Source organism: Tauraco erythrolophus, chromosome 21, assembly GCF_009769465.1.
Source record: "Tauraco erythrolophus isolate bTauEry1 chromosome 21, bTauEry1.pri, whole genome shotgun sequence".
Lineage (NCBI taxonomy): Eukaryota > Metazoa > Chordata > Aves > Musophagiformes > Musophagidae > Tauraco > Tauraco erythrolophus.
In genome coordinates this window covers 1018012-1045515 of record NC_141485.1, presented here as the reverse complement: position 1 = coordinate 1045515, position 27504 = coordinate 1018012, and the positions used below count along the sequence as shown (strand labels likewise).

The following is a 27504-nucleotide window of genomic DNA, read 5'->3' as shown; positions in this document are numbered from 1 at the left end:
AATGTTTCTTTGTATTTTGAAAATTAAAAGCGTGATCCCAGCATATTGATCAGAAGCCTCCCAACTGTCTTTTCCTTGTTCTAATGTTTGTTTTGCATAACAAGCCTCCTGTGAAAACCTCTCTCCAGCTTAACGGACAGCGCTGTCTGTACACAACCTTTGAACCATTAATTCCACTCACCTCCTCTAATTGTGGAGGAGCATTAGGAGAAGTTATTGACTCAAGGTCTTACAGTAACCAGCTGCAGAACTGTTGTTACCAGAATGTAGTTATGCTTGTGTAAACACAATGAAAACTCTTGGGCTAATGAATGGCCAGGTGATACTATTACATGCTGAAAGTGATGCTGGTAACTGAATGCTTACTGCAGAAGTGCTGCTTATCAGCGGGGCAAACAAAAACTGGGGCTTTGGCATGGCATTTTGACAGGCCCTTAATCATTCAGTTATTGCATATTCCTATCAACGGTCCACTACTTACCAGAACTGGCATGATACACAAGTACAGAAATGGGTTCCTCATTTCAGTAAAGAGAAAACACACCCTATGAATAGAATAGGCTTGTCTCTTTTTACTGACGTTATGTTTTGTTGCATCAACAGTTTATTGAGCACTGAGCTTTTTTCTTTTAAACTTTGCAACAGTGATTACAATATATGACACGGTCTCTTTCGACCCCTGTAACTTAATTTGCACCCAACACCTCTATTTTCAGAGATTCTGGATGACTGAATATAGAAATATAGATTCACCCATCCATTTGGTGCTGATGTTTTCTTTGCAAATGCCATCAGAGAACCATGGAGGAGACTGACCAAAGAAGCGTTCCCCTGCGAGCAGCAAGAATAAAACCATGCCTGTGACTGTGCAAGTCTTTCTGCAGCGGGCCCTGTTAGAGCCACTGGCAGCTAATCATTAGCACAGTGGCATTAACACCAAACGAAGACATTGGTGGGACAGAGAACACAGTTCTTCAGTCTCAGCAAGGCTGAGTGGCAGCGAGTTGTTCAAAGGTGACCCTGGGTACTAATGAGCACTCAATTTACCGTATAAACTCTCAGGTCAAACAGGTTAGCGAGCGGTAAATTAGGGCAACTCCAGGATTAAATTACTTCTGAGTAGAAGTTTTCTGGATAATAATTTTGGTCAAAAGCATTGAAGCTCTGCCTAAACCCCTTTTCAGAGTTCAGGTTCTCATCTACATCTTTGGTCTCTAATCACGCTGCTGAAGAGCAGAATTTGTATAAAGTCTCGAAACATAAAAGCCTCAGCTATGCAGCTGACTGACTCTTCAGCCCAGTCATTAGAGAAACACGCGTGTCTCACACTGGTGTTACTTTCACTGTTACAGTTCAGTAAATCATTGTTTGCATGGTGTCTCCTCAGCATGAAGAAAATTATTTGTTCTGTAACAGAGCATATAAAGTTATCTTCACATTATATTTCCATTCTACTAATAGGTTTGTTATTTTGAAAACCAGATTATCTTTGTATGAAAAAATAAAAAGAAAAAATGACTCTGATGTCTCATGCCCTACAACTGAATCACTACTGTCAAAATATTTAGTCATGGCATCTCCTGCCTCAGCAACCATATTCCCCCTCCACACCTTACTAAGAATTGCATGTCTACCAGTTTCCAAAGACTAAAATTCACAGATCCTGGTCCTACCATATCAGTAGGTATATCATACCTATCATACCTTTAGTCTGATGTTCCCATATCTCAGCTGGCATCTCAGACACTTGGAGCTGCAGACATGCCATGGTTGCACCTTCCAGTTCCTCACTGCTTTTCCTCTCGAACCATTCATAAATTAAATAACAGGCATAAGAATGATTTAGACATTATTTAGTAATTGAACAAAATACTATGCCTCACGCTACATAAAGCAAGACAACTAAAGCAATGGAGGACTGCTGAGCACACTACACAAAGTTCAGGAAACTGAGTCATATCGTTTTCACCATTGCACCGATAAAAGGCTCAGTGCATCTCCATACTACAGCCCAAATATACAATAGAACTGGAGTACAGCATGGGTCATCTGTTTGCTGTTCGTGATTAAAAGTAGCACATTCAGTTATCTTCTATCAAATCTACTTGAGCTTTTTTTATGACAGTGTTCAGTTTCATGCTGGATATTCTCTATCAACTGCCAAGGTTGAAGTTTTCTATGCTCTACCTTACATCAAATTACTCTGAAAGATTAAACCAGAGTGGTTATGCTTTCAAAAAAATGTATTAAGTAGAAAGAAACATGGTTTTCCTCACATGAAGAAAAACTTACACCTACTTTGTTGAGAAACTCTATTACCTTCAGGCTTTATTATCTGAAATTAAGGAGGATAGCTCCAGCATAATACCTGAGTATCTCCTGATGGACCTGCCAGAAACGGATTTGAGGAGGAGAAAAAAGTGATGTAGAGAGATGAGAGACAACAGAGTTAAGGAATACGTAGAACAAAAGTTGAGAGTGTAGAAGGTGATGTGAAATATGTAGGACTAGTGAGAGGAACAACAGTGGCAATGACAGAGGAAAGAATAACAGGGCAGGAATTCTTGAAGAGGAGGTTTTAGGGTTAGCAGAGAAAGAGGAAATTTTTGGATACAATGCACTTCATGGTATAAACATCCGCTTATGGCCCCTTTTCCTTTATAGCATTTGTGAAATTCTCAACTACTGTGAGCTAGGATTTTCTTTTTCCTTTTTTCATCACTGAACAAAAAAAAAAGAAAATCTGGACCCTAAAAGAGATCTGCCTCAGTACATGAGTTCTATTTTGGCAGGTGAGGAAGCTCAGCAATTTGGAAACGATAAAAACAAACCCAACCCTCCAATCCTTTGGACTTGGGACACGCACCACAGCAGGCACTGCCATCTGGAGGCACAAAGTTCCAAGTACAGCTAAAAGCCAAGGTCATGTTTCAAAAGTAAACTCTTTTACCCCTAAATTAGTTTTATTTAAGATAGCAAGTATTTCTGTTGAGATTTCCCCGATAAAAATCTATTAGGGCAGTGAAAAAACAGTCTTTTTGAAAAGGACATGGACTCCCATTTGTTAAAGGACATTTATTATATGTTTCAAAAAGTTCTGAAGGCCTTATCTGTACAACATTGCACATTTCAGTGATCACACCATTCAATGCACAAATTCTGTCTGAATGGTGTCTGTTTCCATGAGAGTTTAGAGATGAGGGTGACAGGCACTTATCTTTAAACAAGACAACACAACCATTAAAGTTCGAGTGCAAACCTACAGAGCAGAATGAAGATATGCCCATAGCATGGACAGGCAAGTGGAAAATTCTGTGGTTCAAGTTTCAGATGGGTTTGAAGCTCTTGTGGACATGTTCTCCACTCAGTAGCCTATGCTTTTGTCTCTATTAGATTAAAACCAGACCTGTGCTCTCATCATGCCTCTGCTTCACTCTGAAAATTTATCTGCGGTGCTGACAGAGGATGATCTGACGTAACAGCCTGACTACCCTAATTCAGAATGTTACACAAACACAAATCCACTGTTGCAGAACCACCTTGCCATCAAATAACCCATGGAATCAGTATATCGAATGCTGCTATGCTATGGTGAGCCTAAGCTTAAGAGCATAATCTAGTCCACAATCAAGTACAGAGAAATTTGCTCTGATCCTCAATGAGCATTTCTCAGGTTTGCAGGCTCACAGTAAAAATCTTTATGCTCAGGTTCTTGTTAAGTTCTTCCAGCTGAGATGCTGTAATTCATCAGATATGAATGGCAGACAGGATACTATTTATTACTTGTTAATGACTTGTACTCCATTACATTTTTATTCTTAGTAAAGGTTCCTGAGAAGCTGTGTTACTGAAATGTTAAACAAATTTGGGCTTTAAGCTAAAGTGTGTGATTATACAAGCTAGTACTTTGAACCTAGACTGTGCCTTTTAATCTATAGGCTCAAATAGCTTCAGAAATATTAATTTAGCTTCATGACATCCCAATGACATATAAATTATTGTATTATCAAAGAGAAAACTCCAGGCAATAATTGTAACATAGCACTAGGCTTGACTGCAAGTCCTCTAAGGATGTTTACCGATGACATTCTTGTCTTCATCATTCCTCTTCTACTTCTGTTTTTTATACTAAAAAAGAGAAAAGGAAACAATTATTTGTGGGAAAGAGCACATAACTAAAGGCAACAGTTCATACCGACAAGGATTTACAAACCTCTTCATAATCTACATAAAATTATCTGTTTCCTTTAAGTTAGATTGAAATTTGATAGGCTTTCCCTGTACAGTATAAAATAATGCTTCTTGGCAAGCACTGTGAATCCAGTCCTCCTCTCACACAGTTCAATTACCAGTTTGCCAATGAAGCAGACTACAATCTCTGCCGAAGACTCAGAATGAGGCTTTTCATAATTGTAGGGAGAATAAAATCAGATTCAGGCACAGAGTTATTTACCAGGCTGTAACTGCTGGGATTTGGCTACCGCTGTAATTTTATAATCTATGACTAATCTGTGCTTGCTCCTGTAACAATTCTCATTTGGACTTCATGGGCTGGCAGAAAGAAGGACTTAACAGTAATTTAGTGAATTAAATCACAGATATTTAGAGCAAGCTGAACTTTTGACTTGTTTTGTTATACTCTGAGAAATCCATGTTACCGTATCATGCTCCCCAACCAGATTTAAATCCAAAGAAGTCCAAGTGACTCAGGTGTCTAAGGGTAAACAAGCTTAATTCTTTTATTTAAGGAACCAGTTTGAGCAGTATCTTTCAGTGCTGTGATAGTAAAGAGGCGTATCCACTGGGTGATCACTACAGCACAAGCAAACCAATTACCACAGTTTTGCCACTATGTTGTCTAACCCGGATCTGCGCAGTCACAGGCAAGATATGAAGGGGGAAAAAATAATAATAAAAAAATAGACTCCTGTTAGGAAAGCAACTGATGCATCTCGATAAACTGTGGCTTGCAAAACACTGTTATTCTTTTTCTCTATAACACAGTGATACTAGCCATCCTTGCTGAAATTTAATATAATTATTCATGGAAGCAAAGATTTATACATAGACCAAATGAAAGCATCATCGGTTCTAAAAAATACACTTAAGTTCCTATCAACAAAGAAGGATTTTTAAACAAGAACTACCACAGTCATGAATCCTTAGTGGCTAGATATTTCCTTTCACCCAGACACTTGAACATCCAGGACAATGGAACAGTTTTCTGTTCCTAACTTGCTTTCCAATGTTTTCTTCTTCTTTGATCTGCACAGAAAGCACAAGGCTTAGACAATCTGATGTACTTACTTTGTTCATGACCCAGTCAGCATCTTCAATGGCTCGCTTTATAATCTGCTGGATTCGCTCAGGATTGTCTTCATCTGCATGAACCTTGAAACTCTGCAACATTCAATCCAAGTGTTACACTGACCAGCCAACTTAATGCAATAATTGACAAAATAAGTATCATTTCTAAGCGTCAAAGAAATTATTTGATGCAAACAAACTGTTGATCAGAAAAGGTAAAAATATAAATTGTAGCACCTGGCTGCGCTATTTCCACAACAGGTCTTGTCAAATGTAATTTCCTATTAGGTATTTTATTCCTTTCATGCATCATCAATAAAAACCAGAGAACTTCAATTCAGGACAACAACTGAAGTTGTCTGGTATGTTAAAACTAGAAAGACACAGGACAACACGTATGATCAAAGGCATGAAATTACTTCCATATAAACAATTAGATAAGATTTACCCAGCTAGCGGGACAGGATATATATTGAAAAATGACCAACAAGGAACCAGCAAGTCACAACAACAGTGTTCAGGTGAGTCAGGAATGACTGTGCACTCTCTTGACTAACACAAGAATTAGAGCTGAAAGCCAAGGAAAAGAGAAGGGTTCAGGTTCAAAGTGAACAAAAAGAAATGCTCCTTCACATAGTTCCAGTACAACCCTTTAAATCCACTAATGTCTCAAGCTTGCAGAAGAATAATTTTTTGAGTGCCAGGAGTTATAAAAAGTTGGTCCAACCTGTAGGAAGAGAAAAGCAACAAAAAAAGCCCATGACACTCAATTCTACCAACACAAAAGAAACGTGTTTCTCACCTGCCTGACTGCATGTCTGTAATGCTGACGAATGTTCTCTTCGGGAAGCTGCTTGCAGCACCGAAGCAGGTAACGATACAACTGCAGAGAGCTCTGCACTAGCTCAGCATTCGGCAGCGGCGCCATGAGCAAGCTTTTTAGCTGGTGAAAATAAAACACATCGAAGTATCTAATGAATATTATTAAAAACACAGCAATAAAAGTGTGAAGTAATTTTACAACAATGAAAACAGGGCCAGCAAATTAAGGTTTAGCAGCACAACTTGAGAAGAAGACACAGTATGAAATGAATCAGAACTTGCTTAGTTAACGGTCAGATGGGGGTTAGTTGTCTTTGATCAAGGTATTAAAACACAAAAGTGAGCTGTTCATGCAGGAAGATCGCTTTATAACGGTAATATTAAGGTGTATTACAATATTTATTTTTTTCTAATTTAGAAAGAGACCCACAGCATAAGCTGCTATCAGTACACAAAGCAGCATCACAGCCCCAAGGGAGTTCTCTACTGGGTAAGCCAGGATTCCCAGATTCATTCAAGCTTCCAGTGCTTTTCATGTGCAACCACAGAGCCCATCCACACGGTGACATTGTAGAACCAGGACGCTCATAATCACTGCAAGTGGTGTTGGAATTTAACAATATTCCTAGTATTGCCATTGTCTCAAGCATATCTTGTGAACCAGCCTATGAATGTCAGGCTTTAACTTGAAATAACAGGAGAAGACAGGCAAAAATATTAGAGGTTCGAAATTCTCTTTTTTTTGGTAACAGCAACAGGAAAAGAACAAACCCAACAAGTTTCACCTCCATAACTGCACTTACATATTGTAACAGTAAGTCCACCCAAGCTATATAGAGTGCTAATCAAACACTGTAAATGACCCGTCACTTAACAGATGGTTACCATCTGCAGGGAACTAAATTAACATTTGGAAAAAAGCACTTTTACATCATTACTTTTAAGAATAAAGATAATAAATAAGTAACTGAATAATGAAGTAGGTGTATGGCATTATTTTAGCACCCGTTATGATACTTACTCATCATTTGGAATATTTTTTCCTTTTTCGTAAGTAATTTAAGTCCTTCAGTCAAATTTATTTCAGAATAGAAGATCACAGCTATTGCGTGCTTGGGCTGTATATTTGCCTAGATTAGCCCTTCTTGCAATGGGGAAAATCTCCTCACTATGTACCTATAAAGTGTCCATTATAATGAAATAGTACTATCGCAATCTGTATTTTCAGTAAAACAGAATTCCATCTCGGTCTACAACTAAGTAGATATAAATTAGCATACCTCTATAGCAGTTACAAGAGCTATGCTGATTTACAGTAGCACAGGTCACTGAAAAAAATATTTTAGGCATAAAAAGTGTGATTCTTCTATGAGAAGAAAACTAAAGAATTCTATGATGATAACAGAGTGTCTTATTCTTGAGGGATGGGCTTCTACAACATTGTTTTACTCATGGCACAAAACCACAGTACAAAGTCTTATCGGAGTACCCCACGGTATTGTTTTTTCCTGTTCGTTACTGAAAGATGGAGTGAAATCTATGCTGTACTGATTTTTTGAATCTAACTATCTTTTGTCAACCATAGCATCTTGCAAAACGAGAGCGAGCTGTGCTGTGGCAGAGCTGCTCGTCTGCAGGAAAGGCACGAGAAGGAGCCCTGCCATATTAGCAGTATCATCTGCACTGGAACTGCACCCGTGCTCTGCAGCCAAGCACTCAGGCTCTGCCATGGGGGGTATCATGCACACATGCACCTCTCATGAAGAAGTTTCTGCCACAAAGAATTCACCAGGCAGACTAACGACAAGTCATAAGATGAGGCAGAAGGAGGCAGATGAGCCAAACAGGTGGGATGGGAACGGGGAGGAGGTGGCAGTAATAGGAGGCTGTTTTTGTGCAGACTAATAGAGCTCACAACACAGCTCACCACCTGCTTCGCTGAGAGCAACGGGCAACTTTTCTAACACTGGGTTTGAGGACCTGCAGAAACAGTGAGTCACGCCTGATGGGCGTTATGGAAGCCCCCAAGAAAGGCTCTGATGACACTTCAGAAAGTTTTCTAGCCTCCAAGGGAAAAAGACAACTGTCTTAAGGAAATACTGAACAGGGTTACTATCTCACAAGCTGATGATGCAAATTATTAAAACTAATTCTAAGACATACCATAGGCTTAACAGGCAGAAACCTTTGAAGAACATATGTCAGGATCTTTCTGCTCCTTTATACTGATATTGTTCCTTACGTCTGAAATGGGCTCTGTGTAGTTCATTTAAGACTTTACTCGAAATCACTTTAACAACACTTCCAACAAGCAAAGCTCTTTCCCCAGAGCATTAGAGTACATGGATTTATGACAAACTGTACTGCAAAACAAATGCTGATCGCAGCGACTAACTCCCTAGGGAAAAATACCCGTAAGAGTTACAAAAAAGCCCAATTTGACCTTCATCATCGATATGCCATATTTTTTGTGATTGCAAGGAGCTGAAGGATGCATGTAGGGTGCTGCTTACCCTGATTTTGTTATTAATGTTACAAAAAACCTAACCAACCAAAACACCACTGTTGGACTCCACGCTCTGTAAACGCCACTATCATGGTTGTCACGACTTTCACTTGGAGCTAACGCTACACAGCTTGTCAATCACCTGCACAACATTCAGCTTGGTCACGTAATGATAGGTTAATGACTACCTAGTCAGGGCATCTTGGAAAGAAAAGCAGACAAAGGCCATACCCAAGATGGATGAATGGGTGATGCCAATGTCACACTTGGGACTCGGAAATCCTGTTTTGTATTGTGCTGGTAGTGCCCCATCCAGTACAAGAAGGACTAATACACATCATGGAAAGACAAAAGGCGGATCAAATTTAACAGTTAAGATAATAACATGGATTTGGTTGTTACTACTGAAGACTGGAATAAAGATCTTAGGGATTGAAATGGTATAGCGTATTTAGGAAAGACTCCATGGACAAAACGCAAAAGGTGGTACTTCCCATTTTTAGTTACAGGTAACGCAGAAGCTGATGACCTTGACTGGAGTGAATTTTCAAACACCCTCTATTCTCAACACAGTTGAGTGAGGCATCATGATGTCCCGCAGGCAAGAAAATCTTAACCAGTCGACTCCTGGATTCTGTCATCACAAACTTCACCCTCTGCCAGTTATCTACTCTTCCCACAACTGATGTGCTGTAACTAAGGTAACCTGCCCTGGCCTCTAACAGGTCAGTGCTGTGCCAGTGAAGCTGGCTCGCCCCTGAAGAGTCCCATCTTTCTCTAGAATCTAGAACTGGCCAGTGGACTTCTGCACTTGGTTTCATGAGATGTGTCTGCTTTTGAATATTTGATATGTTCTATCAGTAAAAAGCCATTTGGCCTCAGATACCACAGGAACTGGTTACTGTCCAAACAAGACATATATAGAGCAGAAAGGTGTTACAAAAATTCAGAAATACAGACCAAGAGCTGGCTTTTCAAAGTGGCTTCAGTCTGACTAGTCCAATTGCTGGCTCTCTTTCCAAGCACGCAAGATGTGTCAATTATGGCTTTACCTAAAAGGTTCATCTTGAAATACAGATCAGAATGCTGATCTGTATTTCAAGGCTTCAAAAATCAGAATACTGATCTGTATTCTCAGGCTTCAAAACATTCATCTCCGTTTTCTTCCAATCTTTTTTCTCTAAAATACCTTTTTCTCTTTGCAATGAAGCCTATGCTGGGCATCAGCTCCATGCATTTTTTGGCATTTGAGTACAGAAGGTGATTATACTCTCGACGGTCAGTAGGGAGATCCCTGCATTCCCCCTCCAGCCAGTAGAAAGATATGCAACTATAAAATGTGACTTGGACAATATACAGACTGACTGAATTACTCCCTGACCTTTTCTGCACTGAAGACAGCAGGAGCAGCAAAACAAGAATTATAATATAGATCCTGCAGTTACAAGCCTAAATTAGGTAGGATGATTCCAAGTGTGTCCCATTCTTAAACCAGAAATATAATCATAGCATGGTTTGGGTTGGAAAGGACCTTTAAGATCATCTAGTCCAACCCCCTCACCATGGGCAGGGTTCTCTTTCAATAGATCAGGTTGCTCAAAGCCATCTGACCTGACCTTGAACATTTCCAACAATGGTGCAATATATAACATATAATATAGTACCAAATAATATCAAATATAATTGTTTCAGAGTGGTGCTCAGTTTTGTTTTGGCACACTGGACACCTCATGGTACAACACCTCATCTGGATTACTTTCCAAGTGCTGAAGGTCTCAACCAATACCTCAGGCAGGTGTATGTACATGTTGTTATTTTTCTAACTGCCCCACACGGTTCCATCCTACGGCTTCTCTTCCAGCAGAGAGCTGAGGGCATGTTCCCAGCATACACCTTTCACCCCACATTGATATCCCTCTCAGCACTAACTTCTTTCCTTGACTTCTCTTCTAAAGCTGTTTCCTCAGGAACCCTCTAATTCAAACGGACTTTCAAAAGAGATTCTGGTACCCTCTGTTTTTTTCCCAGTGTTCAGTTCAGTGGTATCTCTGCACGCTTGTACAGTGCCTCAGTGAGAATGCAAATGAAATTTGAAAATAATCTTGTTTTGTTATGCAAATGCTTTTGCTTTCCTGCTTAGGATATTTAGTTTCACCTGACTCTTCCTCCCCTACTATTTAAATTGAACTTTCAGCATTCATTTTGGGGTTGCCAGTTTACACCGTATGTTGTAAGAAATGTTTCCTATACAAACATCCCCTCCTTCAGTCTTCCCCTGGCATGGAGTACTGCAGGTGACAAAGCTGAGAACCATGTATGTAGACTGAGTAATATTCCTGACACATACTGATAGTTCAAGGGATTATGTCAACAATATTCTATTTATAGAAGGAGATGTCAATATTTGTCTTTTTCAGAGGTACTGAGACATAAGGATTTTTTTTTTTTTAATCAGTATCTAGATTTACTTCTGTTTCACCCTGTATTTCACACATTCCCAGTAAATAGAGAGATATATCCCAATTCAATACAGATCCCAAAATACACTTTGGAGCTAGAGCCAATTTGTTGAGTTGTTTCGAGGCTTTGATGTGTAAACTCATCACATGTCATTGTGCTCTAATTAAAGCGAAGTGGTGCAATAGATTTCCTGTCACAATAGCAAAGATCCCTTATAGGACAGCTCACTTCAGCATAAAGAAACCAGCCACATTCACATGGAGGGACTGACTGATCAATGCAATTGAAAATGTTGTTTCACTATACATAATTAGGAATTTTCCACTGCAGTAATTTTTCATTGCAAAATGGTAAGCTGTCGAATCCAGATCATGTGACAAATACATTTATACTGATGAATTTCAGAAAAAAAGATTTTTCACCATCTCACAAATACTGGACTTTCTAGTAGATTTGAAGATTGAAGTTTTCACCACGTCTAGTTATCAAACATACACTGCACATGCTCCCACACCAAAAGAAAAAAATAAAATATCCTGAGTTCTGACACAGATTCATAGCTGCAAAAAGGCTACAAATTTTGTGACATGGGATAAGCTTCACGGGGAGGTTTATCACCAAAGATTTGTATTTTTCTGAGCATGTAGCTTCAGTGTTCGCGATATCATTTCCAGTGAAAACTTCACAGGAAATCTACCATAGCACATGGAAAACTTGATGGCTATTTTGGTAAAGTGGCTGTTTAATGAGAAATAATCTTATTATCTGACCCACTACTAAGTTCTAAGATACTGGGGTACCATATGAGTAAAACTCAAGAGCGAATAGATCCTGAAAACAGGTAAGGCTAAACTCTGCCCTTGGACACATCACAACATGGGAGAATTTGCATAGTTACTATTGATAATTTGCCCCTTGTTTTGCACAAAAGGGCAACGAAGCATAAGAATCTGCACTATTGCCTTTTGTTCTAAAAACATCCCCCCTCAAATCCCACAAATGTTACCATTTTTATCTGCCAAGAAAAAACCCTCGACCTCATAACATCTGGCTATAATCCTGTCTAATAATGTAAATGCCCTTCTCATAACTTAAATATCACGCATAGCGCAACAAACAAACTATGTAAACCAAGAACTGTTGAGTCAGACATAAAATAATCTGCTAATTGTGCTTTTCTGGAATGGGTGACTGTATAATGTCCTGATCAGAAGGCTGAAATCACATTTGCATTTAGATAAAGCCCTGTTTAAAAAGGGACAAGTATAAAAGAAGACACTGAGACTATTGTGGCCTTTCTCAGCATTGCATAATCATTTGCATTCCTGATAATTATATTCAGATAGTGAAGCAAAGGCTGACCAAAGCCAATTAATCTTGCAATCTGCATTAGCAAGCTTGTCAACTGACCCAGTGTATAGCTGAACCCGGGATGATCCTGATATGACATCATGCCACTGCTCGCAGATTTATTCTTTTTCTGCTATCAAAACTTTTTCAGGCAAATCCCTATAGTTCACCAGTTAGAATCTCAATACCATCTCCCTGGGTGTTAGTAGGCCATATTTGGACTAAATCATAAAAATTGCTGAGAAGTAGAGTGAATTTTGCAGATTAGGATTAAGCAAAAAAACCCTGTAAAGTAAAATTAATCAAAGAAAACAAATGTAAAGCATCTACTGAGTAGCATTAATTTGATTTTAATTGGGAAGTTGCTTCAGAATATTCCCAGCAGTTCCTTGAAAACATCTAAGCGTCCAATGACAAACTCAACTCTGCAAGAAAAAACAAATTACTAGTAAAATTACTATTAAAAATTCATAGCCAAGTTCTGTAACCTGACTCATCATGCCTGCCCTGGACCTGCTTTTGTTAGCATGAATACAGATTCCAAAAGGGGTATTTGGGTAAAATGAGATGGTAAAGTTTGCTGCACGGGAAAGTAATAATCAAAATGCCAAAGTAAGAACGAAACTGGAAGCCTCTTGAAACCTCTTTAACCACAAAACATCTTGGTTCATGTTTTGACATCAGTCCAGGAAGACACCCAAGTGGGCTGCTCCTACTCAGAAGGATTCTTACTCTCTTGTCTTAGTATTTGGCTACATCAGTCCTCCCTTCCAGGTTCCACAGCTTCCCAGCTAGTAAATACAGGAATGGCCTATGGCTCTGGGCTCTAGCTAAAGCACGGATACCCAGTTAACAGCAAAAAGTATGAAAGTTCTTTTGAAGAGAGAATGCTGGTTTTGACTGGTGAAAACATCAGTTCTATAAACTATGGGTCACAGAAGCATGGGAAGTACCACCTTAAAGCAGGTCCTCCAGAATCAGTAAGTCTTACACAAGGTTTTGCCACAGCTTCTTGCTCGATTCAGCAAGGTCTGAAACTTGTGAAATTTTTTTACCTTTAGGCTTTAAGACCGGCTTATTTTGTTCATGCAATCCAACTTTTTTTTTTTAAAAATAATCTTTTTTTTTTTAAGAAAAAGGCAAGAAAGTTAAAGCACGTAATTCAAACAAGCAGCTATCAGTGCAAAAACGGCTCTACTTAAGAAAGAAAAAGTATAAAAGTGTGCTAGAAGGACAAAGTCATAGGAAAGTAAAGAGTCAGAGAACTTAGAAAAAGCAAAAGAAGTCAATAGTGTGGGTCACAGTGACTAAATAAAAAACTTTTTTTTTAAAACCAAGAATGGCTACCATATACCTCTTAGCACTCCTTTATGGCAAGCATCATTTCCAGCCTACATGGGAATAAAACCTGCAGCATAACGGGGCTTTCCACTGTGACCCCGCACCTTACTGATCTCCTGCAGCGTATCACTTCCAGTTCCAACCATGCACACGCAATGCCCGGTGCTTGTGCAGTGCCCTGGGATCTCCAGTTCACCCTGCCATCATCCTTCGCAACACACCTTATCCTTTCCAGCAGCATCCAGAACAACTTGCTGTCTTCATTATTTCAAATCCACCCTTACTGAAATTTGGCATTTTCCTATCTTTTGCCCTCAATCTAAGCAATGATCCAAGCCAAAGCCTTCCCTAGCACCAACCCCACTTGTGGCAGAATTATACCAGGGATGAATTTGGCCCACCACATCTTGAGCGAAACACACGCCTGTTCACAGCAGTACCACGGAACATTTAAGTCCAGGAGTCTTTAGCCTCTTAAAGGGGATTTTACCTTGTACAGTGCACTAATCGGGGATTGTCACCATACCAACAGCTAATCATGTGGGCAGGCGCCGCCATATCTCAGGAACATTTCTGAGGTCTTAAAGCCATATCTCAAGTTTGCCCCAAAACTTTACTGTCACTCTCCATGGCCCAGCCCAGCTCAAAGAGAATCTGTTTCATGAGAAAAACAAAGGGAAAGTCTGGCTAGCTTATTGAAAGAAAAGAGTTCCCAGTACAGCAACTGGTTTGAGGGAAAGGATACTTATCCCTGAAAAACCTCTACTGGCTTCAGGGGATGCCACAAGAGAGAGCTCCTCGCAAAGCCAGCTGAGGTATGGGACTTGCACGTTCTCCACGCTTTGGATGGCAAAAGAGTTATATGTGCCCTCTACTCCTTCAGAGACCATTCTCCTCAACGTGTTACAAGATATTGTTACTTTAGAAAGTTGGAAGATATTCTTCTGAGATGAAAAGAAAAACATTGAAGGAACTCAGTCACTCAGGAAATCGGTACCTGGCTCCAGAAAGAGCTACTTAACAATCTATTCCAGTGCTTTGTGATTGGACCCAATTAAAAGTCGGAAGTAATTAAAACTACAGCTGACAGTGATGGCAGATGTTAGCTGGCGTAATGTATTTAAATTGCAGGCTACACATTGCTTGAGCACAGGACTAAATGCATTGTTGCCTACATTAGCCAAGTCCTTGTTGTTTCCCTCCTGTTCTGATTTAACAGAGACTTCCAAAAGGAAAAAATGCTGGAAGAGGACAGTACTGTAAATTCTAAATAAGCTTCAAAAGTCTACCAACAGATCAAGCTTCAACCAATATCAACAAGCTAGCACAGCTCCATCGAGTTTAACAAACTTGCAGTCAGGTATAGTACAGGACCTGACCTCCCGGGAGCGTAATTCTCCCCATGGTGCTAAAAGGGCACCAGTGTGTCCCAGTGCGCCCTGCATGGAAGAAAGCTGTTTGTCATCTGTCTTCATGGTGAAGCCATGGACAAGATTTAGATGAGAACAGAAAGCGTACGTTGAGAATTTCCATGTTAGTAATATGACTACCCTCCTCCTCTCCCATCATTACCTAGATTTAAACTAACATTAGTTAAAGTAGTGAGATGGAAAAAAAAAATTGAGAAAATCTTACAAATCTGAGAACTGCAGAGGTTATCTACAATTTAAAACCACTGCCATCTATTGCTTAGAACAGATAACGACCTCATGAATTGTAACACTATTATATATAGCATTATACATTCTACTATTAGCAATATTGTATTGCACCTTTTCAAAACAAAAGGTGATCTTATTTCTTTCCAACCTGACATTGTCTGAACCTAGGATCAGAACGTCAGCAACAGACTCACTTTCACTTTGTCCCAGAAACTTGTAAGCAGTTTTCAAGCAAGACAGCTTTATCTATCTTCTGCAGTCTGTCCCAGAAAATTCATCCATTGTTAGATAATCCTTACCATACATGGAACTCCCAGAACTTAAATCAAGTATAAATGCAACCCAAGCATCTTTAGCCTTACTTTCCCCAAAGAGACACAAAGAAATTGAGTAATATTTTTAGTCTTCCACATAACACACCAATAGCAGAACCAAAAATAGATCCTGGATATCCTGTTGGCCAGGTAAAAATCTTACAAAAATGATTTCTTCAAATTTTCACTCCCCTCCTGCCTTCTGGCTATTTTTGTCACTGAGCCAGAAGGATATATCAGAAAAAAACACTCTACAGAACTCTGCAGGACATTTGTTTTTGTAGGTACAGAGCTTGCTTTTAATTGATTACACACAACACACCAACTATACTGAGTAACTAATTTATAGCTCTGGCTGAGATGAAGTTAGAGGAAAAAAATATTTATATTGTACTGTCTATATACAGAGTTAAGTTCAAGCCAAAACTCAATCTGAGTGTCCAGCTCAGAGCTCTTTCTACAAACACTGCACTTTGTGGAAAGCAGGAGCTGGATCTCAATTCTGATCCTTGGCTTGCTTTCGCCCTCGGCAAAGGCAGAGCATGGCACCCCAACGCAGAGATCCTTTCAACACCTGGAGACACCAGTGACTGAAATATCCCACTGCACTATGCCTGGATCATGGATGCACAAGCAGAAAGAGACAGCCCTGGCCTCCTGGATGTCTAAGAGTGAAAATATTCAAGAAAAAAAAACTGTACTCCAGGGGGCTTCCGCAAAGTCACACAATGAGTCAACAGCAGAGCTGGGAATAGACACTGCATCTTCCGATTCTCAAACTACGACTTCATACAAGGAATCACGCTAGGGATGTCTCACACAGTGGTTCACAATAGCATCCTTCACTCCAAAAGCTATCCTCTGAGTCTTTGGAACCTACGTCTTAATTCTTTTTGACGTATGTCAGCTGAATCAGGTTCAATATCATCTATATATCTGAATTTTTATTCATGATTATTCTTATCTTTCTGGGTTTGACTGAATGGCTCTGGAGTGATTAAAATATTTCCTTTTTTTCTCAAGTACTTGGATGCTGATACAGAATGCCACAGTGTTCTTTCCCCTTTGCAGCAGACAGCACATTTATCAACACCCTTCCGAGTGAACGGATGTGGCAGGATAGCTCTTCTGACTGGCAACGGCAGCTCCATTTCCATCAAGTGCTTCGCTTTCATCCATGATTCAGATTTGTTTACATTTTGTGAAACCTCGGGAAAAGGGGGATAAAAGCTCTGGTTCAATTGAAGTCATGTTGTTAACCTCCAGTGCTAATAATTAACTCAATTATGCTGAATTAATTTGATGTAATTATTAGTGATGGCACAAAGACAGAGGCCCAGAGAAAGTTTGAGAGACAGGAGGAACAGAAGTCTTAACAATGCAAAATACCCCATAAATAGCATCTTTTTTTGCCAGAATGAGTCAAAGACACAGAATGAGTTCATTACAGTCATCTGGCTTCACTCAACTCTCCAAATTACCCCAATACCCAGACAAATAGCTGTGAAATCCAGCAAGTGAACTAGAATTAAAACATGCCCTGACGAATCTGACACAGCGCTCAGCACAAGTGTCTTTCCCCGGCCTATTATCTAAACAATACAGATTTAATAACATATTTAAGAGAGGCACCATGCTTTTCCTTTAACTGAAGACATTAATTAAGAACATTTTCTTGCTGTGGTGTTGTCAGTTGGGTGGTTTTTTGATGAACAATCTGGAGAACGCTTATGGAGTCTTTTCATTTGATCTGCAGTTTTTAATCCAGTATTTTCAGACTTATTCAGTTCAAAACAAACAAACTCCAACTGTAAACCAAACATTTATCTTTCTCCTTCCCCATTTAATATTTCTGTGAGTTGCTTTGGAAAAGCATAACAAATGTGTTCTTTGCTATGAAAATCCACATATTTTACTGAGCCATTTTTTATTTTCTCATGTACTAAAAAAGTAATTTGAGGAAAAAATCCGATGTGGTTATCTTAAGTCTCACGAATTGAATTAAACTGAAAATGAGAAATAAGAAGCTCTACGCAAATTAATGCTTTAAGTATCACCAGACTCTCTCCAGGACTCTCTCACCTCCTCCCTCCACTCCTCGAGGAAGGGACGTAGACTTTGCTACACTTCCATTTACAGTCCAGTTCGATGCCAGAGACAAGGGATGCATTTATCAAATAAAAACCACAGAAGACAGAACACCAAATACTGCAGCCCAGTCAACACCACAAGCCTCCTACTACTCAGGCTAGAAGCTGCCAGCAGTCTGCCCACCTCTTCTCCCAGTTGTGGACCTGTGCACCTCGGGTGCCCAGACCACCACACACTACAGTTTCGTGTATAAAGCCAGAGGTAAATCTCTCCTTCCCTTGTTCCCATCAAGCTTCACTGCACATATGGTTTAGCACCATGGGTTATTTTCCTGTTTAAAGAATTTAAAAATAAAGAGTGTGGATTACAGCATCACTATATCTAATATTTTACAGCCCTGGAGGACTGGCAATATCTAGCCATGAAGAGTTGGGTGCCTTTGCCTGTCTAGCTCCAGTCAGAAATACTACTGGACTTGTATTTCTCATAATGATGCAAATATACAAGCTTTAAACTTCTACTGCATTTATTATCCTTGGTGACAAGAATAAAAACATCACCTCTAATACCACCAATTACTTCTGAGGAGAGAACCCAAGTGCTTAGCTGTAAGAAATGAATAGTACTTTTCTAATTTGAGAAGTAGGTGCTGCTACCACGCTTACAGATCACATCCACACGGAGAGTTCTGAGGATTCTCAAACACAACTGATCTTTCAGAACTCAGTTTAATGCCATCAGGCTCTGATCAGACTCATCATTTCAAAGCCAGTTATATTACATACATCATTTATGCGTTTGATTTGAATAGATCATTTTCTGCACAGTTTTGAGAGGGCAAAAAGTGTTTTCAATGGGGAAGCCGCTAACATTTTCTGAAGAACCAAACTGACCTTCCTCATGAACAATTTTAAAATATTATTTGAGAAGAGATACTACATATTAAAGTAAATTTAGTGTGATGGATTGTTTGAAGTCTCCTACATTTATTTGGACAGCTACTGCAAGTGTTCTCTATGTCTATTTAGTTTTAGTTTAGCAAGTTGAGAGTTACTGATGGAATTAATTAAAAGAAATAAACTGAAATAGTGTATGTTGCCATAAAAGAATTTATGTCCACCATAAGAATCTGTAATACTCGTATTGTATCTGTACTGGAACTCGAGGACTGGAGGACTTCCTTCTTCTACCATAGTTTCTCCAGGCAAGTGCCGCTGAAGGCAACATTAAAGTCACTAGGCAAAATTCTGGGCTGGTGTAAATCAGCACATTTCTATTAATTTCGGTTGAACCACAAAAACTCACCTTCGCTGGCAACCTGAACAACTGGGCTTGAGTTTTACGGTTGCAACAGAGTTTCTCCAAAGTTACAGAGGAGAAACTGAGCTGGTCAAGGCAACCCTCTGTTATAGATGACAACACTCCTGCAATGCAAGAGTCTTTTAAGGGTTAATTAATGTTAGGATATTTTGTGTATATCAGTACTGTGTATTAGCACTCTGAAGGCCTACTAGGCTACTAGAATTTAATACACTATACAAAGCATCTGAAAAAATTATTTTTTTCATATATTTCCACTGTGGTTTGAGTAAATTTCACTGGACGTTATGCACAAGTTTCATATGTTTCCTCCCATCTTTTCTCCTTCAGCTTCTTACTGCTTAATTAGGTAAACTCTTCCTTTACTACTATTTGTTTGGCTACCTCACTAGCAAAAAAAAAAAAAACAAACACAAAATGAACCCAAAATCTCATCTAGTAAGGTACAACCCCACAAAATGCAAGCAGAGAACAAACCACTTCATTTCTGCTTATGGAGCTGCCACAGAACACACTTAGAATTCTGGAGGCTGACTCAGGAGCCAGAAGAAATACTTCTAACTTTAGCAAATTCAACCATCACGTAAACAGGCAGCGCAAAGAATTCAATAAAGCTGAGCCATTTTGCACCATACTGATTTTAGGCTTGGGAATTTGATAATGTTTTAAGGAGAACAAAAAAAATCTAATGACTAATCCCTACATCAAAGCAGCAAACAGTAACAGGTAAATCAACGAGAATAAAGCTGTGTGGTATCTAGGATAATTCCTGCAAGTGACTGGGATAAGCTGAGACATCCAAGTTAGCAAAGACCAGTCATTAAAGTTTTTTTTTTCCATCAAAATAAGTCAAGTTGGGAAGCAACCAACAAGCTCAGCTTTGAGACCTGCAGGGGAGATAATCAGCAAGGAAAGGGCAGGTGGCATGTCCTGCAACGAGCTGGAGGGAAGAATGGCTAGTAACTTTCTCAGCCAGCACAGAACAAACAAGAGGAGATGTATGTGGTCTAACATTCTAAAACCACTTCACACCAGTCTGACAGTGCAAAGGGTGTTCACGTAGATGAGGAGTTCATCAGCTCTTCCCTGACACCAGCCCACGCCTCCATCTAGAACTCCCTCTTCTCACACCCCCAGCCCTGTCATTTCTGCCGTCACAGACTTGATTTTCCCTTTCATGGATTTTTGCTTGAAAAAGCATCACTGCCTCAATTGTCTATTTCCAGCCTATATTTAAGAAAACCCTTTGGTTCCATTTGCAGCCACATCCTGTCTCAGCCTCCCCCTCTTTTTGTTCCTAAATATAAGGCTGATGCAATTCAATGTGACATGACAACACAGCACATTTGCATCGGCAGAAACTTTCTCTGAACAGCAGTAATTAAAGGGAGTAGATGAGACATCGCTGAAATTGGTGTTTATTTAGCCTGGAAATAAAAGGCTTAAAGAGGACTTGAGAGGGATGTTCGAGTGTGTCACAAACCTGAAAGTCATCGATGAGTGCCTTCTTTTACGTGCTTCCTTACTGTAAAAGCAAATGGTCATTCAAACAATGTAATCGATTTAAAGATATTTTAAAAAAAAATCAGAGATTTTTGTAGACCATATTCCTAACCAGTAAAAATCACTTAATGTGTTTCTTTGGATTATAAATAGTACCAAGACACTTGTGGCTACGCATAAGACGAGTTCACTGAATCTCTAACTTCAGAGCACAGGCTCTCTCAAATGGAGTAGAAGAGAACTGAGATCTCATTGACTACAGTGATAAGTAGGTGCTCAAATATCTTAATTTTTGGTTTGAGATGCATCAGGAGGAGACAGGTACTCATCTTCACCTGCAACAGGTTTTTGTTAATTGTCAGAGACAGGAACTCAGAAACAGCAGCCCCAGACTCTGAATGCCGCGACTTCAACAGGCTTCACAGGACAGATTGAAAACACACATCGACAAAACTTAGGAAATAATTCGCTGCGACTGGCTTTGCTGAACGGATAAACTGCAAACACTCAACAGGATCAGATCCCGTCAGCTTCCTGCACCACATTCCGTTATGGATGACAGCAAGAGAAGGCAGCGGTGGGAGGGAGAGCAGCATGTGGAAGTTGAGGGTTTTTTCTCGATTTTTAGAAAGTAAGTTTAGTTTACTTAATCCACATGAAGAATCCATGGAAAGGTCTGATGGATGTTCCACAGGCCACAGGATTTAACAGACCTAACATGCTTCCAAGTGGAACTTCCTGCTCTCAGGAGAGTCTTCCTTCTCTTCTTGTTCACACTGAGGCTATTCTTTTAAATCCATCTGTGACTGGCACTACCACTCTGCTTAAAAGTGGCAGACCACATTTTGAGCAGGCTCATTTCCATCCTAACACAGATGGCATCCAGAATAGGGCAGGCCAGAAAAAAATCAGTTTGCATATTATGCTTCAGTTTTTATGGGTCAGATTACCATTCCAAGCCATCAAAATGGCAACCCATATGTGATGTGTCTGCCATCGGAACTAAAGTGATACACCATCATAATCTTAACGTGGTTGGCTAGAAAAAGTTTGATTAACCATTAATTAACCTCTGATATTCTGATATTTAAAGGTAAAAATACATTTTCCTTTCCAATAAAATGTTGACTTTGACAAATTAAGAAAATAGCTTTGGTGAACCAAAAAGGAAGAGACATTACCAGCTCCTCATCCCTGAACAACTGTACCAGCAAGGCTCTCTTGGCAGAAGGTAGTTTGGCATCTATGCCAAATATTCATGCAAGTGAGCCAGGTGCAGATGTTGGCTATGTAATTTGTTCTAACTTCTTTGTTCTACAAGCCAGAAAAGTGTTCCCACAGCTTTGGGGAAAAAATGGGGATATGAAGAGCTCTTTGCATGTTTTCATTGGTACAAGGGTATCAGCTGTTCTAAAGAGACTCTCGTAGAAATAAGAAATGTGTCATTAGCAACACATGTAACTATTAATTATAGCATCAGCAGAGAGCTATGTCCTGAGGATACTAATGGGATGCTGAAGCAAGGTCAAAATCATGGCATTCTGTTTCCAGCCTCCTACCCACATCCTGCCTCCCTGCAGTAGCCTACCAGCTACAACTGCTAGATTCTACGCGCTATGGGAGGTATCAGCCCAGCTGCTCCAAAAGCCATGCTTCCACATTTACAGGGTTTGAAGCAGGCCAGTCGCTCCTCTGACGAGTCTATTGAACAGCAAAGACATATTTAAAGTCTCCTGCTATGTTATCATGGCACCTGAAATTCAAGCAACTGTTATGCTAATAACAGTCAGGGCCACCACCCTGTGTCCTTACCAATGGGAGAATTTTTCATTCTCAATTTTTATCACATCTCTGACTTCTCTACATGATATTCTGGTTAAAATACTATGCTGATACTCCAGGTGTTTATTCTCAACCAAATACAACACCCACAGCAACAGCAGATTCCCTCCTCCATGCGGAGATTGCTCATTGTAGTTCTGATAGAAGTAGGGAAATACTGTTTCCTTTGGTATCTTTACTAGCAATTTGCAATTAGGATTCTGCTGCTGCATTTATCAGCACGGCTGGAATGGAGACAGGGGTGTTCCTGAATACAAAACGCTGCTTAGAAATCTCTCCTGCAAACATATACAGTCATTAACAAACCTGCACCAACTTCATTTCTACCATTTGTTTGTGATCTGGCATTTTCACCTTTTTTCCCCTACAGGAGGCAAATAGGGTCCTAACGGTTTCCATAAAATAAACAAAAAAATCACTTACAGCATTCAGGGCAAAGGAACTTCAATTATCTTCACAGATTGGGTCTGTCAAAGTCCAACAGTAAGCAAGAGACCTGCAGAGAAGAATCAATTTTCATTATCTGTTTCTCCTCCACTTGCTACTGAAAGCACCATCGATAACGAAGCGCAGAGAAGCCCACTTACAGCACAACTTCTCAGTACGTAAGCTTTCACTTTTGGCTAACCACTTACACTAAACGTGAAGCTATGGCCTTAATATGAACAGGTTATTGCTTTCAGTAATCTACTCAGAAAACACTTTTTAATAAATATACACTACAAAAAGATAATTAGAGAGAAATTCCAAAGCGCTCAGTGGAACTGAGCCTTCAATATTTCCTGTTAGGAGTTTCCAAAGGTAAAAAAAGCATTTAACTACCTTAGAGACACAGTTTCCAGTACTCAGAACTCTGTACAACGACATAACAATTTCGGAGATTTATATATTTGCCAGAGAGCAGAACGTTGCTTTGGAAAAAGCATTTATCAACGTTAGGACAGTCTGGTAGGTCCTCAGTAAAACATAAGCATTAGGCCTTGATGGCTGTTTGGCTTTCCAGTCCCACTCAAAACACTCAAGTACACTTCTGCAGGAAGTAGCAAAGGAAATAACTTCTTAAGCAACACCCTGCTTGCAGTACTGACCTTCGCCTTCAAAACTCATCTCCAAGAAGGCTGCAGAAAACTAGGAATTACTTCCCTGAGAGTTAGTTTTACTGAAAACAAACAATGCACAACCAACATAAAGTCAAGCATTTTTTACAGCTCTAGCAGACAAACACCACCTGAGAAGCTTCTCTTTCACAGTATTCCTTTAACAACACATTTTAATAGCACATCACATATAGCACATCACACATTGCTTCAGAATCACCCCTTGGGGTAGTTCCGGGATGACTCTCGTTTGGCCCTCAACAGGAGAATTTGGGCTTCCCTCTTCCATCCATCTAATCTTCTGGTGATCTGCACGAGCTTACTCCTTCCACCATGTTTTGCCCTGACAAAAAACTGCTTCTGACCCATGAGACAACTGGCTCCACGCAAGAAACTCCTGCTTTATCAACACTTCATTGTACAGTGAAATCAACTAATTCTCTGAAGTCAACACCAATTCCTTTATTTAGAACTTGATCATCGTTTCTTGCAGTCAAGGGAATGGATTGCTCTGACTATCCAAAGACATCTGGATCAGCTCTTATCTCAGATCATGCGGTACTTCCCAGAATCTTTCAAAAACCACTTGAAACAAAAGTCCTGGAAGATAATAATGGCAGATCAGCTGATCTATTAAGCCTCCCTTTGAAAGGTGAAAGTCTTTGAAAAATCTAAGGCAAAATTCTGAACTACATTTACAAACATGCAGATCAAAGATAAGTGTTGTCATGGGTGACAATTTTTTCTAAGTATTAATAGTATCATAACTTGACAACACTTGATGGTTGACAATAGCTTGAGATGTTCAATTTTTGATATCTAATTTCAGCACTCAATCGTCCTCCAAAGGCACATAATTACCTTGGGAACATGGGTTCCAAGGATTAAGCATTCAAAATGGCACCTCGGTTACACACGCAGGAGATGCTTTGTTTGCAGCTAAGGCCTATGGATCCCTTCTTGCAAGACATCCGAGGCAAAGCCTTTGTCATCAGTCACACAGCTAACACTGCCATCCAGATTCTCAGTCTGCATCTTGAGCACCCAGTGTCCTTTTCTGTGGATTCAGTGTTGTCCTGTTCATCTACGTTATAAAACGTTTTCCTAATCCATTGTCTCATTTATGTGAGTCTTCCCTTCACATCCCCTTACTGCTTCTCCCTTTGATTACATAAACAGAAGAAGAGCACTGACTTAAACACGAATTATCTTCCCAACACCTTTACTAGCTGGTATAAGTTAGTCAAAGCAAATAATCTCCAACTGGCTGTGCTATTTATACCAACTAAAAGCCCAGAGTCTTCTCTTGCTCTTGGAATACAAAGCTGATCTGCACTCAATCACTTCTTTGCATCGTATTGATGATGATATTTCTGGGCATTTGAACATCACCAACAAACAGCTGCAGCCTGGCACAATGTTTGCACGGTACCGTTCATTTTAGAATATAACCTTTTTAGAAAAAGTAATAAACAAATTAAGTTCTAGTGAGCCCCAAAACATGTTTGAGAAAACACAGGCTTGCTTTCCAGTTGTAAGGGCAGACATAGTTCCAAGCAAAACGTGGAGCCCACGTTCATTCCTGACTATGACCTAACAGAAGTGTTGCTGTTCAATTTCTCATTTAGCGTATATCAGACATGCTTGCAATATCCCAAAGGGATAGAAAAATGCTATGTGAAAAGTTTTTACACTTTATAAACAGTGATTAAGTATAATTTATAAATGTAAATAGGTATAAACCTGCCATTTCTAACACACCAACAATTACTTATCGGAAAGTTTAAAATAAAAAGTGATGGGTAGGAGAGAGGAGGATTATACTACTGCAGTACAGAATCATGAAGTTCTGGTCCAAAGGCCAACAAAATCAGTGGAAGCTGACGGGCAGGAACCGGGTCAGAACTCTGAAATGAAATGGGCTTCAGGTACCTTCATCTTTATACCTCAGGTTTCCTCAAAAATTCCAACTTCACAGACCCAGAACAACAAAATCAAGATCATTCTTCAATTTTTGTGTTTGTCTTGATGTAAGTTTTATTCAGTGGGCAGACAAAAACTGAAGCCTTACACACATTATTCTCAAGGGCTGCCGTTGGTCCTTACTGAACCCTGAACCCCACTTTCTTGCCACGTAGCACTGTCTCCATTTCACAGCTCTACTTCCCACTGCTGTTACAACGGGAGCAGAAGCAGAATCAAGCGACATTCTCATTTTTTTCTTCCACAGTGCACACTGGTCAGCTTTTACAGAGAGAAACATTTCCATAAAAATCTGATAAGACTTCTCCTTCATTTGTTTGCAATGAAAGAGTTAATATCTGTGACCCAAATATGGAGACCCATTTTAAACTCGCTGAAAATTGCTTTTTAATCCCAGCTCTCGAGGATTTCCTTTGAAACCATCTGCCATGCACACTGGGTACTCTTTTCCTGTATATATGCAGGATTACTATAATATGGATTCTTTTGTGTAACTTAATACATTTCAGCATATTAAAAAATTAGTTGGAATTTCCATTCTTTTCTGATTTCAACTGCATATCATAAAAATGATGGTAAAAGTCAGTGATAAGTTCATAGCAAAACCAACACCCATATTTATCTTATTTACTGCAGTATTGACATTGCAATTCTAAAATTTAGTCAATCTCACACTGGATAGGATTTAAGCAAATAGTTATGAGTCATTTAACTAACTTACACACATACTTCAAATTGAGCTCAAGCGTTTTCCTGGATAGAAACGGATTTAAGCATTTGATTTCCCAACTAGTGCATAGTTTGAAAGACAATTAACATCATGATAATTAGAGATCAGAAAAGACTTCAAAATATTAGTTCAAATCTATTGTTCAGCTTTTTGTATTTCCCTGCTATGAACCTTCATGCAGTTTTATTTTTATAGTACAAACACTGAGGAGATGCAATAGTCAGATTTCATAAATAAACTGAATCTTAAAATTGGCACAAGCAATCGTACATATTTTAGCAATCCTCAAAAACATAAAACAAAGAAAATATATCGTTTCCTATCAGAATAATCAAAGCCAGAGTGATTGAAATAGCAAGCATCCAGCGAGATTGATCTAATAAGTTGGTTATAAATCTATCTATAAAGTAAAAAAACACAAATCAAAATCCCAACACTAATATTGAACATTTTCAATGTGAAATCCTTCAAAAAAAGTGATTTGCCTGCAAACACTCTGAGTACAGAAAAAAAGGAAATTTATTTGCATTGTTTTAATCATGTAGGTGACAGTAGCATTTCAGAAAACAGGTCACAGCCTGTGAACTTCTTTATTTCACAGAAACACACTCGAGAGCAACATCACTGTGCAGGGGCTCCACGCCAGCAGCCCTCCAAGTCCTCGTTCCCGTTACTCCGTTCCACTGCCAGTCACCTACCATTCAGTAAAAGCAAATGGCAGTACAGAATCCCACACTGAAACATTTCCCTCCTACGGAGACAGATCCCATACTGATTGAATCCCCTTTGATGCCTTTTCCCTGGAAAGGAGCAGTGTTAGATGTGATTAATGTACAGTAAAGATCTACACATGCAGATGTTGGAAGAATATGGAGAGAGGAAAAATCCAAGCAAATCATTTTGTTTCAGCAATACCAGATGTCGGAGCATCATCCTGCAGACACGTTACTTTTAATACAAAACTGCTCATAAAGTGAGTGGGGGCGTGAGGACAGAATCAATGCCCAATTACACAGTTACTTCAGTGTTTCCATTTTAATGAGCTTCCTGCACGATTTTGTCCTTTTAATTTTCCTTCTCTACTAATCATATCAAATTAGTTTTGTCTTAAACATCAGGGAAAAGAAATTCAGCTGCCTAAAAAAAAAAAATCCCAAGACGGCTGGTAGCAGGTTCT

The 27504-nt window shown here is 39.4% G+C and overlaps 1 protein-coding gene across 12 annotated transcripts in view; it reads right to left on the bottom strand.

Moving 5' to 3' along the window:
- Window positions 1-3783: 3783 nt before the first annotated feature.
- LYRM9 (LYR motif containing 9) overlaps window positions 3784-27504 on the bottom strand; it is a 32544-nt gene continuing 8823 nt past the window's right edge. For 7 of the 12 annotated variants that reach the window (XM_086624582.1, XM_086624584.1, XM_086624578.1 and 4 more), the window contains exons 2-5: window positions 22941-23013; window positions 6110-6250; window positions 5308-5400; window positions 3784-4128 (exon numbers count right to left, since the gene is read on the bottom strand). In XM_086624582.1, coding sequence (XP_086480708.1) covers window positions 4111-4128; window positions 5308-5400; window positions 6110-6235 — 237 coding nt within the window. In that variant the 5' untranslated portion in view covers window positions 6236-6250; window positions 22941-23013 and the 3' untranslated portion in view covers window positions 3784-4110. Of the gene's footprint in view, window positions 4129-5307; window positions 5401-6109; window positions 6251-20655; window positions 20698-22940; window positions 23014-27504 lie in introns of all 12 variants that reach the window. The other 5 variants (XM_086624586.1, XM_086624588.1, XM_086624587.1 and 2 more) reach the window with 2 other exon arrangements.